Source organism: Neomonachus schauinslandi, chromosome 15, assembly GCF_002201575.2.
Source record: "Neomonachus schauinslandi chromosome 15, ASM220157v2, whole genome shotgun sequence".
NCBI lineage: Eukaryota > Metazoa > Chordata > Mammalia > Carnivora > Phocidae > Neomonachus > Neomonachus schauinslandi.
In genome coordinates, this window is record NC_058417.1 from 58,108,139 (window position 1) to 58,120,487 (window position 12,349).

General features: G+C 58.8%; 1 protein-coding gene across 2 annotated transcripts in view; it reads left to right on the plus strand.

The window, feature by feature from the left end:
* Positions 1 to 12,349, plus strand: part of RPTOR (regulatory associated protein of MTOR complex 1) — a 333,104-nt gene that overhangs the window by 273,414 nt on the left and 47,341 nt on the right. The window contains exons 15-20 of one of the 2 annotated variants that reach the window (XM_021680930.1): positions 587 to 652; positions 964 to 1,155; positions 1,409 to 1,549; positions 6,860 to 6,977; positions 7,889 to 8,029; positions 8,280 to 8,438. In XM_021680930.1, the coding sequence (XP_021536605.1) occupies positions 587 to 652; positions 964 to 1,155; positions 1,409 to 1,549; positions 6,860 to 6,977; positions 7,889 to 8,029; positions 8,280 to 8,438 (817 nt within the window). The remainder of the gene's footprint in view (positions 1 to 586; positions 653 to 963; positions 1,156 to 1,408; positions 1,550 to 6,859; positions 6,978 to 7,888; positions 8,030 to 8,279; positions 8,439 to 12,349) is intronic. The other variant, XM_044921442.1, reaches the window with a different exon arrangement.

Sequence of the window (12,349 nt, forward strand, 5' to 3'; positions counted from 1 at the left end):
AATCCGAGGGTGAGGGCGAGAAGGATCCGTTTCAGACTCTGCTCAAGGTGCACATTAAAAACATCAGGCCCCACGGAACCATTAAAATAGGCTGACTGGTTCCCCCCTCAGGAGGGCCACAGCGGGAAGGGCAGGATGAAGACCGACCCACGCAACGGAAGACCGGGAAGGAGAAAGCTGGGAACTGAGGATGCAGCATCCACGCATTTCCCGCCAGCGCGCTTGGCGAGGGCAGCATGCTTCCACAGGCTTGGGCAGGGGTGAGGGGTGAGCAGTCGGGTGCTTCCCACCGGCGGGATGGCCCCCTGCTCACGCGGGGCCGCAGCAGACGTGTCCCCTCCTGTGGCATTCGCAGCTCGGGGAACAGCCTGTGCCCGGAGGCTCCAAGCCCAAAGCCACCAGACCCTCTTTAAAAGGCTTTTTTTGTCTGTAGGCTCCAATCCAGAGACAGCAGAGCTGACTCTCGTGTCCGCACACCAGGCTTATCGCAAAGGTTCAGAAAGGATAGCTGTGCTGTCTGTGCTTGGGGAAGTTTGGGTTTCCACCATGGGGAGAGAGCAAAACCAGGCTGACTTCTGTTTTCCAGGCTGAACACCGGACCATGACGGCCTTCATCCTCGCTGTGATTGTGAACAGCTACAACACCGGACAGGTGAGCGCCACGGCCGCCCCTCCCCTCCCTCCACTGCAGAGGCCTGGCCCCAGCTGCCCTGTTCTGGCTGAATGTCTGTGGAACAGTCTCCCTCAGAAGGGGGCTCCCTGGGGCACGGGGCGGGGGCCTTCGTGTAGCCCACCGTTTGCAGGTAAGTTGAAATTGGTGGGATCTGGAATGAGGAAAACTGAACGTAAGTTGCAATGTGGGCATTTCCCTGAGCAATGAGCAACAGGGCTGTGACCCCCGCCGGCACCCCTCCCCTGCCCCGGCTTGGGAGTGACCGCCGGCTGTTGTCTGCCTTCTCGCAGGAAGCCTGCCTCCAGGGAAACTTGATCGCCATCTGCCTGGAGCAGCTCAGTGATCCCCACCCACTGCTGCGCCAGTGGGTGGCCATCTGCCTGGGACGCATCTGGCAGAACTTTGACTCGGCCAGGTGGTGTGGCGTGAGGGACAGCGCGCACGAGAAACTCTGCAGCCTCCTCTCTGACCCCATCCCTGAGGTGAGCCCGCCACTGCCAGTATGTTGAGGCCAGGGCCCGCCGGCCCGCCCACGGCAATCTGGAGAGGGCCAGAGACCATGCCGCCACATCACCTAGCCTCCGGGTCCCTCACTCCCTGGTGGCTCACACGGTGCCCGGTTTGGTGCTTTGCTGCCTCCCCGCGCCCTGCTGCCCTATCAGGACAGGTGGTACCATGCAGGGTCGGACCCCAGCCACCCCCTGTGGCCTGACCGCGACCTGGCCCGTCTTGCAGGTGCGCTGCGCAGCGGTCTTCGCCCTTGGCACATTTGTGGGCAACTCTGCAGAGAGGACCGACCACTCGACCACCATCGACCACAACGTGGCCATGATGCTGGCCCAGCTGATCAACGACGGGAGCCCCGTGGTCCGCAAGGTGCGTGGCCCCCAGGTCCGCAGGCAGCAGCAGAGCGCCTGGCGGCCGGTCTCGCACGGCGCCCTGGGGTCTGCACCAGCATCCCTGACCGCAGCCACGAGCCCTCATCTTTCACTGGCGCGCACCCTTTAGAGAGCAGACCTTGAAATGTTTGTTTAACTCTCTACAAAATGCGTTTCTTCACCAGATACTCGTGTGTTTGCTTCATTTAAAGGCATTTAACAGGGCTGCGCCTCCTGGCAGCTTGTAGAATAGGCTCCTTCCTGCCTGGGAGCAACACATACACAAATCCCGGAGACTCAAAAGAGCAGTAGACACCCACAGACAGACGGAAAGGTTTGTGTAGTGTACTCCCCTCCCCGCCCCCGTGTTTGTCAGCGGCTCAACGGAACACTTTTCTAAAGTTGAAAACTTGTACTTGTCTGTTTAGATGTAGAAATATCACGGATTTCCGTCCAAGGCCTCACACCTCTGTGGGAAGTTGGCCCGGCACAGCTAGATGCCCGCCCCCCCCCAGGCAGAGGCACCACCAGGGACCCGCGTGGTTTACTGGTGAACTTGGAAGGCTGCCCATGCAGCAGAGGCGGTTTTCCCGAGGGTGGCACGCATTCACATGGCACCGAGCAGCTGCCGGGCCGAGACCACCGCATGGGGGAGAGGGAGGCCGGGCGTGGCCTGGGGCCGTTGGCTCGTTTGGACCCCACTGGTTTTCCTGGGAGGGACGCAATCTGGGCACGTTCATGTCAACCAGACTTGACACACGGGAGGGCTCCTTCTCTCTCATGTTCCCTTCAGGGGCTGCTGAGCCCGTTGCTCATGTGCCCGATTAGCTAGCGCCCCATTAGGACTGCGACACGAGACCCTGGAGTCAGGCCCGTTTTACTGGCCCACACTTTCTCGATCGCAGGCTCCTTTCCTGCCGCCCACCAGCAGAGTGCCTCTACTCAGAGCCACTGATCATAGTAGCACAGTAGTGGTTCCTTTAATTGTCCATTAAAATCCCTTTTAAAGAAGGAAAGCTTTACTCCTTCTTTCCAGAAAATCCTAAAAATAACAAAGAACGTTAATAAAAATTGGAAAACTGTCCCTCTCAGTTTCCAGTGTCTGGACGGTGGCCAGCGAAGCCGTGGGGACGTCTGGGCCTGCTGTGCTCTTGAGCACATCCCCGAGTGCCTTGATAAGGCCCCTGGCGTCCTGGTCCTGGCTGAATGCCACTCGCTGTCCCAGGTGTAGCCAGGTCTCTCCTGAGGGCACATTGCTGTCTGCCTTGCCTGGGGGGCTGCATCCCAGGGGCGCGGCCGCACATCTGAGCCCATCCCGCGATGAGGGGTGTGCCCCATCTGGAGGCCGAGAATAGCTCTTCTTCCCACGTGCTCCTCCATCCTGGGCTCAGCATGCAAGCTCTTGCATCCCAGGCCCTGGAGCATAGAGTGGAAGATGAGCCTGCCTTCAAGGGGCAGACACGGGAACCAGCAATGGTGACAAAGCACCCATAAATATGCAGGACCTCAGAGGTGGGCGCAGAGCTTTCAGAGTGGCACCTACCCTGCCTCGTCGGGGAAGAGGGGTCAGGAAGGCTTCCACAGGTGGGAGCTCGTTCCTGAGCAGCCAGGAGCCAGGGAGGTGAGGGACAGGGAGAGCAGGTAGGCTAGGCGGAGCATGTGCAAAGGTCCAGGGGTATGAAGGCCCATGGTGTGCCCAGGGGCTGCCCGCCATTTGAGTGGCTGTGGCAGCGAGCAGCAGGAGGGGCAGCAAGGGGATGAGGGGGAGGGCAGTGGCTTATCGTCGTGGGGTTCTGCACATGGTGAAGGGCCCTGCTGTGAGGGTATTATCTGGACTCCCCTCACAGTGCCAAAGTACTTCATTCTTTCAGCAAATGCTTGAGTGCTGTGCTCCAGGTGCTGGGGGAGGCCGTGGGACCCTGCCCTGCTTTCAGGAAGACGGACCGCCCCAGCATGCCTATTAAATAAGTCAGTGAGGTGATGTTTGCTATGGGAACATGGGGGCACAGAGGTTTAGGGGAGGAGGGTAGCAGTTGCAGAAACGATGCCATCTGAGTGGGGTGGGCGGGGAAGGCCTTGGGGAGGAGGTGGCGCCTGCTCCGAGACAGGGACCCTTCGCCGTCTGCAGGACCCCAGCACCCATGGCAGCTTGGTTTTCTCCTTGTCCAGAGCCACGTGGTGGGACTGGTGTGGCGCGTAGCACCCTGAGGAAGCGGGGCCCAGCCTGCTGGTCCAGGAGACCCCGCTCCGAGGCCCCGGTCAGGGTCACCGGCTGTGACCGCAGCGAGGGCACTGGTCACATGGGTAGCCAGCCGCTTATATGTTCCAGCTTGCGGCGCAGGAGAGAAACAGGGCTATGTGGCAGGGTTTTCGTAAAGTCCCATGTATTCGATGTGGGAGAGATGACCTCCATTTACTTGTTACAGTGCATATCGTTGATGAGGCGATAAGATAGCAGAGCGTCGTCGCCACGTTTCATGAGCTTACTTGATAAAATCAAAGTCCGCATGTGGACGCCAGCCTCCCAGATCCCTCTGGAGGTGAACCTGTCCGTGAAGGACGAAGTGCAGTGTGCCCAGTCTGCAGCGTCCACCTCCTCAGAAGGGCCAGGCAGGGGGTGCAACTATGTCACCCATCCAACCCTGCATCTGCGCTCCCAGCTTCCTCGCCACCATCCGCCTAGCAGCCCTGTGCTTTTAATTGTGTTTGTGGTTAGTAACCACAGCCCCGCAGAGGACCAGCCCCCGGCATCCACCACCCTTACCCGCACGTGTGACCCAGAGCGAGACTGACGGAAAGTATCAGAGGCTCTTTCCCCATCGGCGCCCCAGGACCCGGGTCCTTGGTGCAGATGAAGGGGGCAAGCTGCCCGGGCCAGAGCACCTTCGCCCGGAGGCGAGCCTGGAGGGTGCACATGTTGGAGCCAATGTGCTCCCCTGAACACTGCTCCGTCTTGCCATAGTTATGAGGCCAAGTCTGAGACTCTGTGACCACCAGATGTCAGGCAGTAATTTGTTGTTGGAAACATGCAGCAGGGACAGCCCTTGGGGGAGGAAGCAAGGAGGAGGCAGCCAGCACACAGAGGCTGCAGGGAGGACCCTGGGAAGATGCGTGGTCCGACCTTCCACACAACCAAACGAGCATTAGCCGGACTCCCCTTGGGGCAGTGCGTGTGCCCAGGCGGGATGTCCTGAATCCTATGACAACTTGGTGAAGTGAACCCCGTGCTAGAGATTAGAATGGGAGAGATTGAAGGGAGAGACTCTGTTCCTTTGGCGCCTACTTGTTAGGCACCTGTGTGCTGGGCTCTGGGTCACCAGGCTGTGACGACCCAGCCAGGAACTGAACCTGGCTCTTCTCCCGAGAGCTTGCACTTGCAGCTGGTGCAGGCTGAAGACTGAACAGACCCACTTGTGATGTGGCAGGGGGTGACCGTGCTCTGAGGCAGGTAAACAGGATGAAGGTAGAGTGTGTCTGTGGGGGGAGCCCTGGATGAACGTGGGGCACTTAGGGAGACGTCTGAGCAGAGGCCTGAAGGAAACACAGGGTGGGCTGGGGGACACTTGGGGAGGCCTTTCCAGGCCAAGGGAACAGCAAATACTCAGGCCTGGAGCAGGAGCCGTGGCTCCTTCAAGGGTCTGTGCTAGATCGAGGGTGGTGGGCACGAGGGGCAAGGAGCAGCCAGCACCCAGGCAGGCAAGGCCTTGTTTTCTGCATGTGAGCAGAAGGCAGGAGGTTGGGAAGAAGGTGGGACTGACCCTGCCGTATGAGGCTGAGAGGTGCTGCTGGCCCGGGGGGCTAGGCCACGTGCCTCGGGGTGCCGGGGGGCTGGGCCACGTGCCTCGGGGGTGCCGGGGGCTGGGCCACGTGCCTCGGGGTGCCGGGGGGTTGGGCCACGTGTCTCGGGGTGCCAGGGTGCCCATGTTGAACTGCTTCCCAAAGCTGAGAATGCACCTGGCCTCTGCCCCAGCCTGCGCATCCTTGCCAGAATTACCCCCGCATTTGCGTTTTGTGGTCAGACGCATTCTAGGAGCCCATGGCCAGCAGCAGCCACCTTGGGTGGCCGCCACCCCAGCAGGATGTGCTTGGTCCAGAGCCACTGGGTGTGGGCAGTGCATTCAGTGTTTGACCTTTGATGGTGTTCCCTGCATCAGAGGGTCCAGGACCTGGGTGCGAGTTAATGTTCCAGGGCCCGGCACGGGCTTTTCTCGCCCCATATCAGAGTGAAGGGGAGAGTCAGTGCTCTTAGAAGACAATACAGGCTGCTTGTTTGCTGGGAGGGGGCAGCGGGCAGCCCCGCGGGGCATGTGCTCTGGTTTGCAGGGCGAGTGGGCAGGCATGTAGGCGCTGCAGTGAGGACCAGATGGGGTGTCTGCAGTGGGCATGAGCAGGCTCACAGGAGGTCAGTGCCGTCAGACTCTGGACAGGTTGGGTAGGAGGTGGGTTGGGGGTTCACAGTTCTGTGGGCATGAGCCGAGGAGTCCCTAGTGGGGGCTGAAAGGGAGGGGTGGTGCCAGCAGGCAACACTGAGTTTGGGGTTGCGGGAGCGCTGAGGCAGAGATGCTCTGCTAGTGCTGGAAGGGCCAGCTTGGAGCTCGGGGGGGGGGGGAGACGCAGGGGGTAGGTTTGGGAGCAGTGCCGTGCACAAACGTGACAAAAGGAGGTGAAGGGCTGTGTGGGGTTAAGCAGGAGAGACCCACGCATGAGAGGAGGGGCAGAGCTGGGCACCTGGGCAGACCCCCCCCCCAGTATGGGGCTGCAAGGATTCGCGTGCAAGCCAGGGGTCCCCAGGCAGTCACGCAACAAGCCTACTGCGCTCATCTCCTCGGGCCGTCAGGCCTGAGGATCATGTAGAACTTCCTTGCCTTTTATCTTTGCAAGTTTTGTATTTAATAAAAAGAGCATGCCCTGGCTTGTCAGATATGTTCTGCTTTAATACGCCCGGATCGAATGGCTAACCCAGCGGCAGGATCCAATCAACACGTATCTCAGCCTGGGTCCCAGGATCGATCCGCCCTTCCCCTTGGAGGGTGTCATTCACACCTGTGTCCCAAGGACACCTGCTCTGTGCTGCTCATGTCTAGCGATCCCGCCCACATGGCTTGTCCGGAAGCTCCTACTCCCTCTGGATGCTCCCAAGCGCATCCCTGGAAGGGCCGGTCCCTGCTGCCAACACGGTGCAGAGTTTGTCTTAACCTTTCTTTTTTGTATGGTGACTCGAGCACTCAGCATGAACTCAGCCTCGCTGCTTTTCCGCAGTCCTCTGCCAGCCGCCAGTGAGTGTTATTGTCTTTGTCCCTCTCGGCAGGAACTGGTGGTGGCTCTGAGTCATCTCGTCGTTCAGTACGAAAGCAATTTCTGCACGGTGGCCTTGCAGTTCATGGAGGAGGAAAAGAACTACCCCCTGCCTTCTCCAGCAACCACAGGTACGGCGTCGAAGCTCAGGGAGCCTGCGGGGACCCCAGGTCAGGACCACAGCTGCCCTCCCCTGTGCTGGGGCCTGAGCTCGCTGCCCGCTCCGAGTGGCCCCTGTGACTCCCGTCCTGCCAGGCACTTAGCAGAATAGAAAGGGTAGCAAGAGGAGCCACACTAATTCTCTGACTCTTTTCCTTCCTTTTTACCATTTTTGGAAATCAAATTCATGGAGATTTTGAAGGAGAGCAGAACGTGTGCAGTGGGGGCTCACAGAAACGTAGGTCAGCTCTTCCTGTGATGAGCTGTTGCCGGTTTCCTGTTCATGAGTCACGTTAGGCAGCTCCTTTTCTCCCATTTGTCCTTTTTGCTGGATTTCTGTTTCTTCGTGTTGGGCTGCCCCCTCCCCCAGAGCGCAGCTTCTCTGCAGGAAGGAGGGCTCATGATCAATAACAAAAGCATTACTGTTTTTAGGACATTAGGGAAGGGAAATGAAAATGAACTTGCTCAGTGGAAACAGCTGGTGTGCTGGAGGAGGGCAGGGGCAGCAGAGGGGAGGGCCTGTGGCCCCGACCGGCCACTACTCTGCTGTCGTCTGTAGGGCAGCTGCCCGCGGCCAAGCCACAGAGCGCCTGGCGCTGCCCTGAGGGCAGCCCCAGTCGCCAGTCCTGCTCTGAAAGGTCTGTTATAACGGCGTCCCGCACAACAGCAAGCATGGGCTCTGGTCGTCTGCTCCATACACCTCCCCTTCCCGCCCGGCCTGCCCGTGTCCAGCTTTGTCCGGCTGACCCGACATGCGTGCGTCAGAGGCCCTCACTGAGTGATGGGCCTGCCGGTGGCGTTCACGCTGGTCCGGGTGGGAGCTCCTGTCACCTGCTGTTGCAGCCCCCTCAAGGCCGCCATTAACTCTTTCTTCTTTTCCCAGAGGGTGGGAGTTTGACCCCAGTGCGGGACAGCCCGTGCACCCCCAGACTCCGCTCCGTGAGTTCCTATGGAAACATTCGTGCCGTCACCACCGCCAGAAGCTTGAACAAATCCTTGCAGAATCTGAGCTTGACAGAAGAATGTAAGATGTTGGAAATCGGGTCCTCGGGTCGGGACAGTCATGGGTGTGATTTTCTGAAACTACATACACCGGGGCCCTACCCTTTCCCTGCCCTGACCGCATGTCCCACTGTGCCATCTGCTGGCCCTGGGGTCTCACTGTGGCGCAGGCGCAGCCGCAGAGGAGGCCGGGGTGGGGGAACCACGTGGGAGGCGCACGTCTCGTCCCGGTGGCCGTGCTGACGTGCCCCCCTCCATGCTATCCGGGCCAGCGGGCAGCTCGGTGGCCTTCTCCCCCGGAAACCTCAGCACGAGCAGCAGTGCTAGCAGCACCCTGGGCAGCCCCGAGAACGAGGAGTACATCCTGTCCTTCGAGACCATCGACAAGATGCGCCGCGTCAGCTCCTACTCCGCCCTCAACTCCCTCATCGGTGAGTGCCGCGCCCGGTTCCCGCCTGCCCCGCCCACCCGCCCGTGGAACCCAGGGCTCGCCCACCGTGCGTGCCAGGCCGCGGGACGCGGGGACCGTCCTAGTCGGACAACAAGCGTTAACTGGAGTGTGGAGGTGCGAGGAATGTGTGCTGCAGGCAACCGGAAGTTCCAGTCCCTTTAATTTTGCTCTGATGATATGTACGGGCCGTTCTGGGTGTGTGCGGGAAGGCTGCCAGAAGCTTCCGTCTGCCGTAGCCCGGTGGCTGTCCCTGCAGTCATCTGCCCCAGGAGAGCCCTCGTCTGACCCAGCCCGGCGGGCCTCTCCCTCTCGACCGCCCAGCGTGGCTTCCCAGGCCTCAGCTGGAGTTTTAGTTAATGTTGAGAAACGCTCTACGTGTAAAAACGTAGGGACACTAACGTAACGCCCCTCCATGTGTGTTTTGTTCCTGATTTAAGGAATCACAAACAGAGTCGAATCCCCAGAGCTTGTCCACGGTGTCCGTGCTCAGTTACTGTCTGCGAGCCCCCAAAGCACGGTGCCCCTTACAGGCCACAGACTTCGCGGGAACCCTGTCCTACAGCTCGCATCCCGCGGGGTGGCTCCTTCCCGCTGTTTTCTGTCTGTGCCGGGCGCTGTTCTGCTGCTCCACCAGCCCCTCCTCGTCTGCCAGGGTTGACTTACCTGTTCTGTGGGCTGAGGGCCTAACCCTGAGTCCTCCCTCCAACCATCACAGGATTGTTCGGACCGTTTCTTCCTAGGTTAGCTTTGGCACCTTATGTTGTTCTAAGATGCCCATTTCAGTCAAATATTCTCACTCCATGGAACTGTGCAGAGTGTTCTCCTGACTTTGTAGCCTCTGTTGTCTCCGGACACGGGCCCCTGTACTCCTGTTGCTGTTTGTGTACTTCTGCTCCTTATTCGCGATTAACCCCACAAGACATTTGTTCGTTTCCCTGGTGTCTCCAAGTCCCAACTTCTGCTTTGTCGATTTCTTCATTAGATCTGTATGTTTGTTCTGGTAACTTTGTTTCATTATTCCTTCTCTTTTCTTTCACTTTTCTCCATCGTCCGTGTTCATTTCTGGAGTTGAGAATGGAAATAGCTCATGCGCTGGTGCTCTTTCCTGTGTTCCGAAGTCAGCATTCACATCTGTGATCTCCCTGTCTGCTGATGCCCCCGTTCTAAGTCGTTGGCTTATTTCTGTGGCGAGTCCTGTGCCCTAGCGTTACACTCTCCGCACCGCGTGGTGATGGTGGTATTTCTGACTTCCGGCCGTGATCTGGAGGGGACAGGGCCGTGGTCCCTGCGTGAACCACACCAGTCTGCCCCTCTGCTGGAGCAAGGCTCAGGACGTCTGCCATGATCCCTGCAGGTCGAGTCCATGTGGTGTCCCATCAGGGCCTGGATGGGCTGTGGGTTCCAGACGTGGCCACTGTGCCCCCCAGGGTGGCAGGAACCGGAAAGGGATCTTTGCTCACCAAACATGCCCACCCACCAAGAACTCAGCTCAAAAATACCAATGTGAATTGTCCATCTAAACAGAAATAACATCACAGGTTTGTGCGTTTGGTTGTTTGCTAAAATATCCCAAGTGCCCAGAAGGCATAGGGCTGATGCTCGGCATGAACACGGGTTCTGCTAACTCACCAGTAAAATACATTCTGAGTGTCACTTGCAAGGTGTTTGTTTTGAACTAGAACATGTTCTTTTAACATACTCAACATTGTGTATAGTGGCTAAGTTCCCAGGCTGGCCCCACAGGAGTCTTTTAAAACCCAGGTTGATATGAATCTGAATTAGTACTTCTGTGTATGTATCAACAATGAGAAAACATGAAGTAACAGGAGAAACTCAGTGAAACAGAAATGCACCATGTTGTGGCTCTGACCCACCAGCCAGGTGAGCTCAGCCGCTGCACCCCCTTCCCCCCCCCCCCCCCCCCAGAGTCAGGGCGACCCGCACCTCCCACCCTCTCGCCAGAGCAGGGGTCGGCAGGCATCCTCTGCAGAAGACCAGATAGCGCACATTTTCAGCCTTGCAGGTGGCACAGAAATAGCCACGAGGGGGCAGGTGAACAAATGAATCGGGCCACGTTCCAGTCAGCCTTTACTTAGGAACTAGAACGCAAATTTCACAAAATAGTCACAAGTCACACAACGGTTTTTTTTCAAACCACTTAAAAAGTGTAAAAACTATTCTTACTTTGCAAGCCATTTAAAAACAAGCAGGCGGTCCGTCGTTTGCCCTGAGGCCCGCCAGAGCCCACGTGTAGGACACGACCTTCCTGCCCTGCGGGGTCGGCAACGTCCCCTGCTGCTCTTTCTCAGGATGTGCAGGCTCATTCATTCATTCAACCGTGTTCTAAGTGCCGCCAGCGTGCCCGGCTTCCAGAACACGCCGCCATGGAAGAAGCACAGAAACGCCGCAGACCTTGAAGCCGGTTGCCGCACTGGCCATCTCCCCTCCCACCCCACCCTCACTGCGGGGACCACAGGCCCAGAGCCAGGTGTCGTCCGTGACTCCTCTCTGTCCCCTCACCCCTGCATCCCGGCCTCGCTACCCAGGCCAGCATCCCCCTGCACTGGCTCCTGCAGGATTCTCCTGAGTGGCTTCCCGTTGCCTTCCTCGGGGCCTCGTCCTGACCTGCGTCCTGCCACATGGCACACGTCCGGGTGCCTTGGAGTCCTGCCTTCCGGCACCGCCTGCAACCAAGGGTGCACATCCGCTCTGCGGCCCCCTGTTCACACGCATGGCTGGCCGTCAAGAGAAGAAATTGTTAAAACGGTCACACCAGCTTCCGAACTCACAGAAACACGGCTTCTGTCACATGTCAGATGGAACCGGTGCGAGAGGGATTGAAGTCATGTGTCGTCAAGGGACCATTGAGAACTTTTGTCAGAAGATCCCCATTGTCTGTGGCACGTCGCCTTCTCCGGGGTTTAAAGACCGCGTGTGCTGGCCGAGGCAACAGCAGGTTCAGGCCGCGGTGCCCGGGCCACGTCACAGGGCACGTGTGGAGTTGCGCTGTGCACCTGAGGTGGGACTCCTGCCTGGGACACAGCGCCGCTGTCTCGTGAGTGGACACCCTGTCCTGGGTGCTGGCGGGGGAAGCGGGTCTTGGCGGTGCAAGGGTGAAGAATGTCACCAGAGGCCACATCAGGCCGAGAGTACGGCAGCTGCCCGGGAAGAGGCAGGTACTGTCCGTCTCCAGGCCACACGGCGCAGCCCCTCCCGCCACTGCCCTGCCTGCGGTCTTCCTCCAGAGAGCCGGCAGCCCCATCACCCCTACCTTCTTGCTCACAAATTCTGACTCCGGAGAAAGCTGAGTGTTATCTCTGTATCAGTCAAATCTTTGAAAACTTGAGTGGAAAAGTTCTAAAATGAGCTGGAGTTGACGGAGCCGCCTCATGCATATTCCATGAGTTAGCGTTCCCATCCACCACACGCGCTTAGAATGCGTCACCCACCGAGTCCCGTTGCTTGCAGCTCTCACCTGCTTGAAGACAGTTTTTTGTCTCATTTCAACCAAAGGACGGCGATCTCTCTAGCCTCTCACTGAATATTGCAAAAGAGGTTTTCAAAACCAGGGCAACCTAGGGACGTCCATTTATTCCCACCTTTTCCCGAAATGCCAGGCCCTCCAGCTCCCCTCCCAGCCCCCTCCCTGCTCTGTCGCTGCAGGCGCTCCCCATGGTCTCACCTGCTCTCCGCATGTCCAGGAACGAATTCCCCAGAAGGGACCTGGGCTTCCCTTGACCCCATCTGGATCCCCAGCACCTGAAGCGTGCCAGCCTGGTGTCCGTAGGGCTGTGCCGGGACCCAGTCTCCGTAGCCCCTCACCTCTGGAACCCCATATGTCACCGACTCACCAGCCATCTGGCCTGACTCCCACGTGGGCCCCCAGTCAGT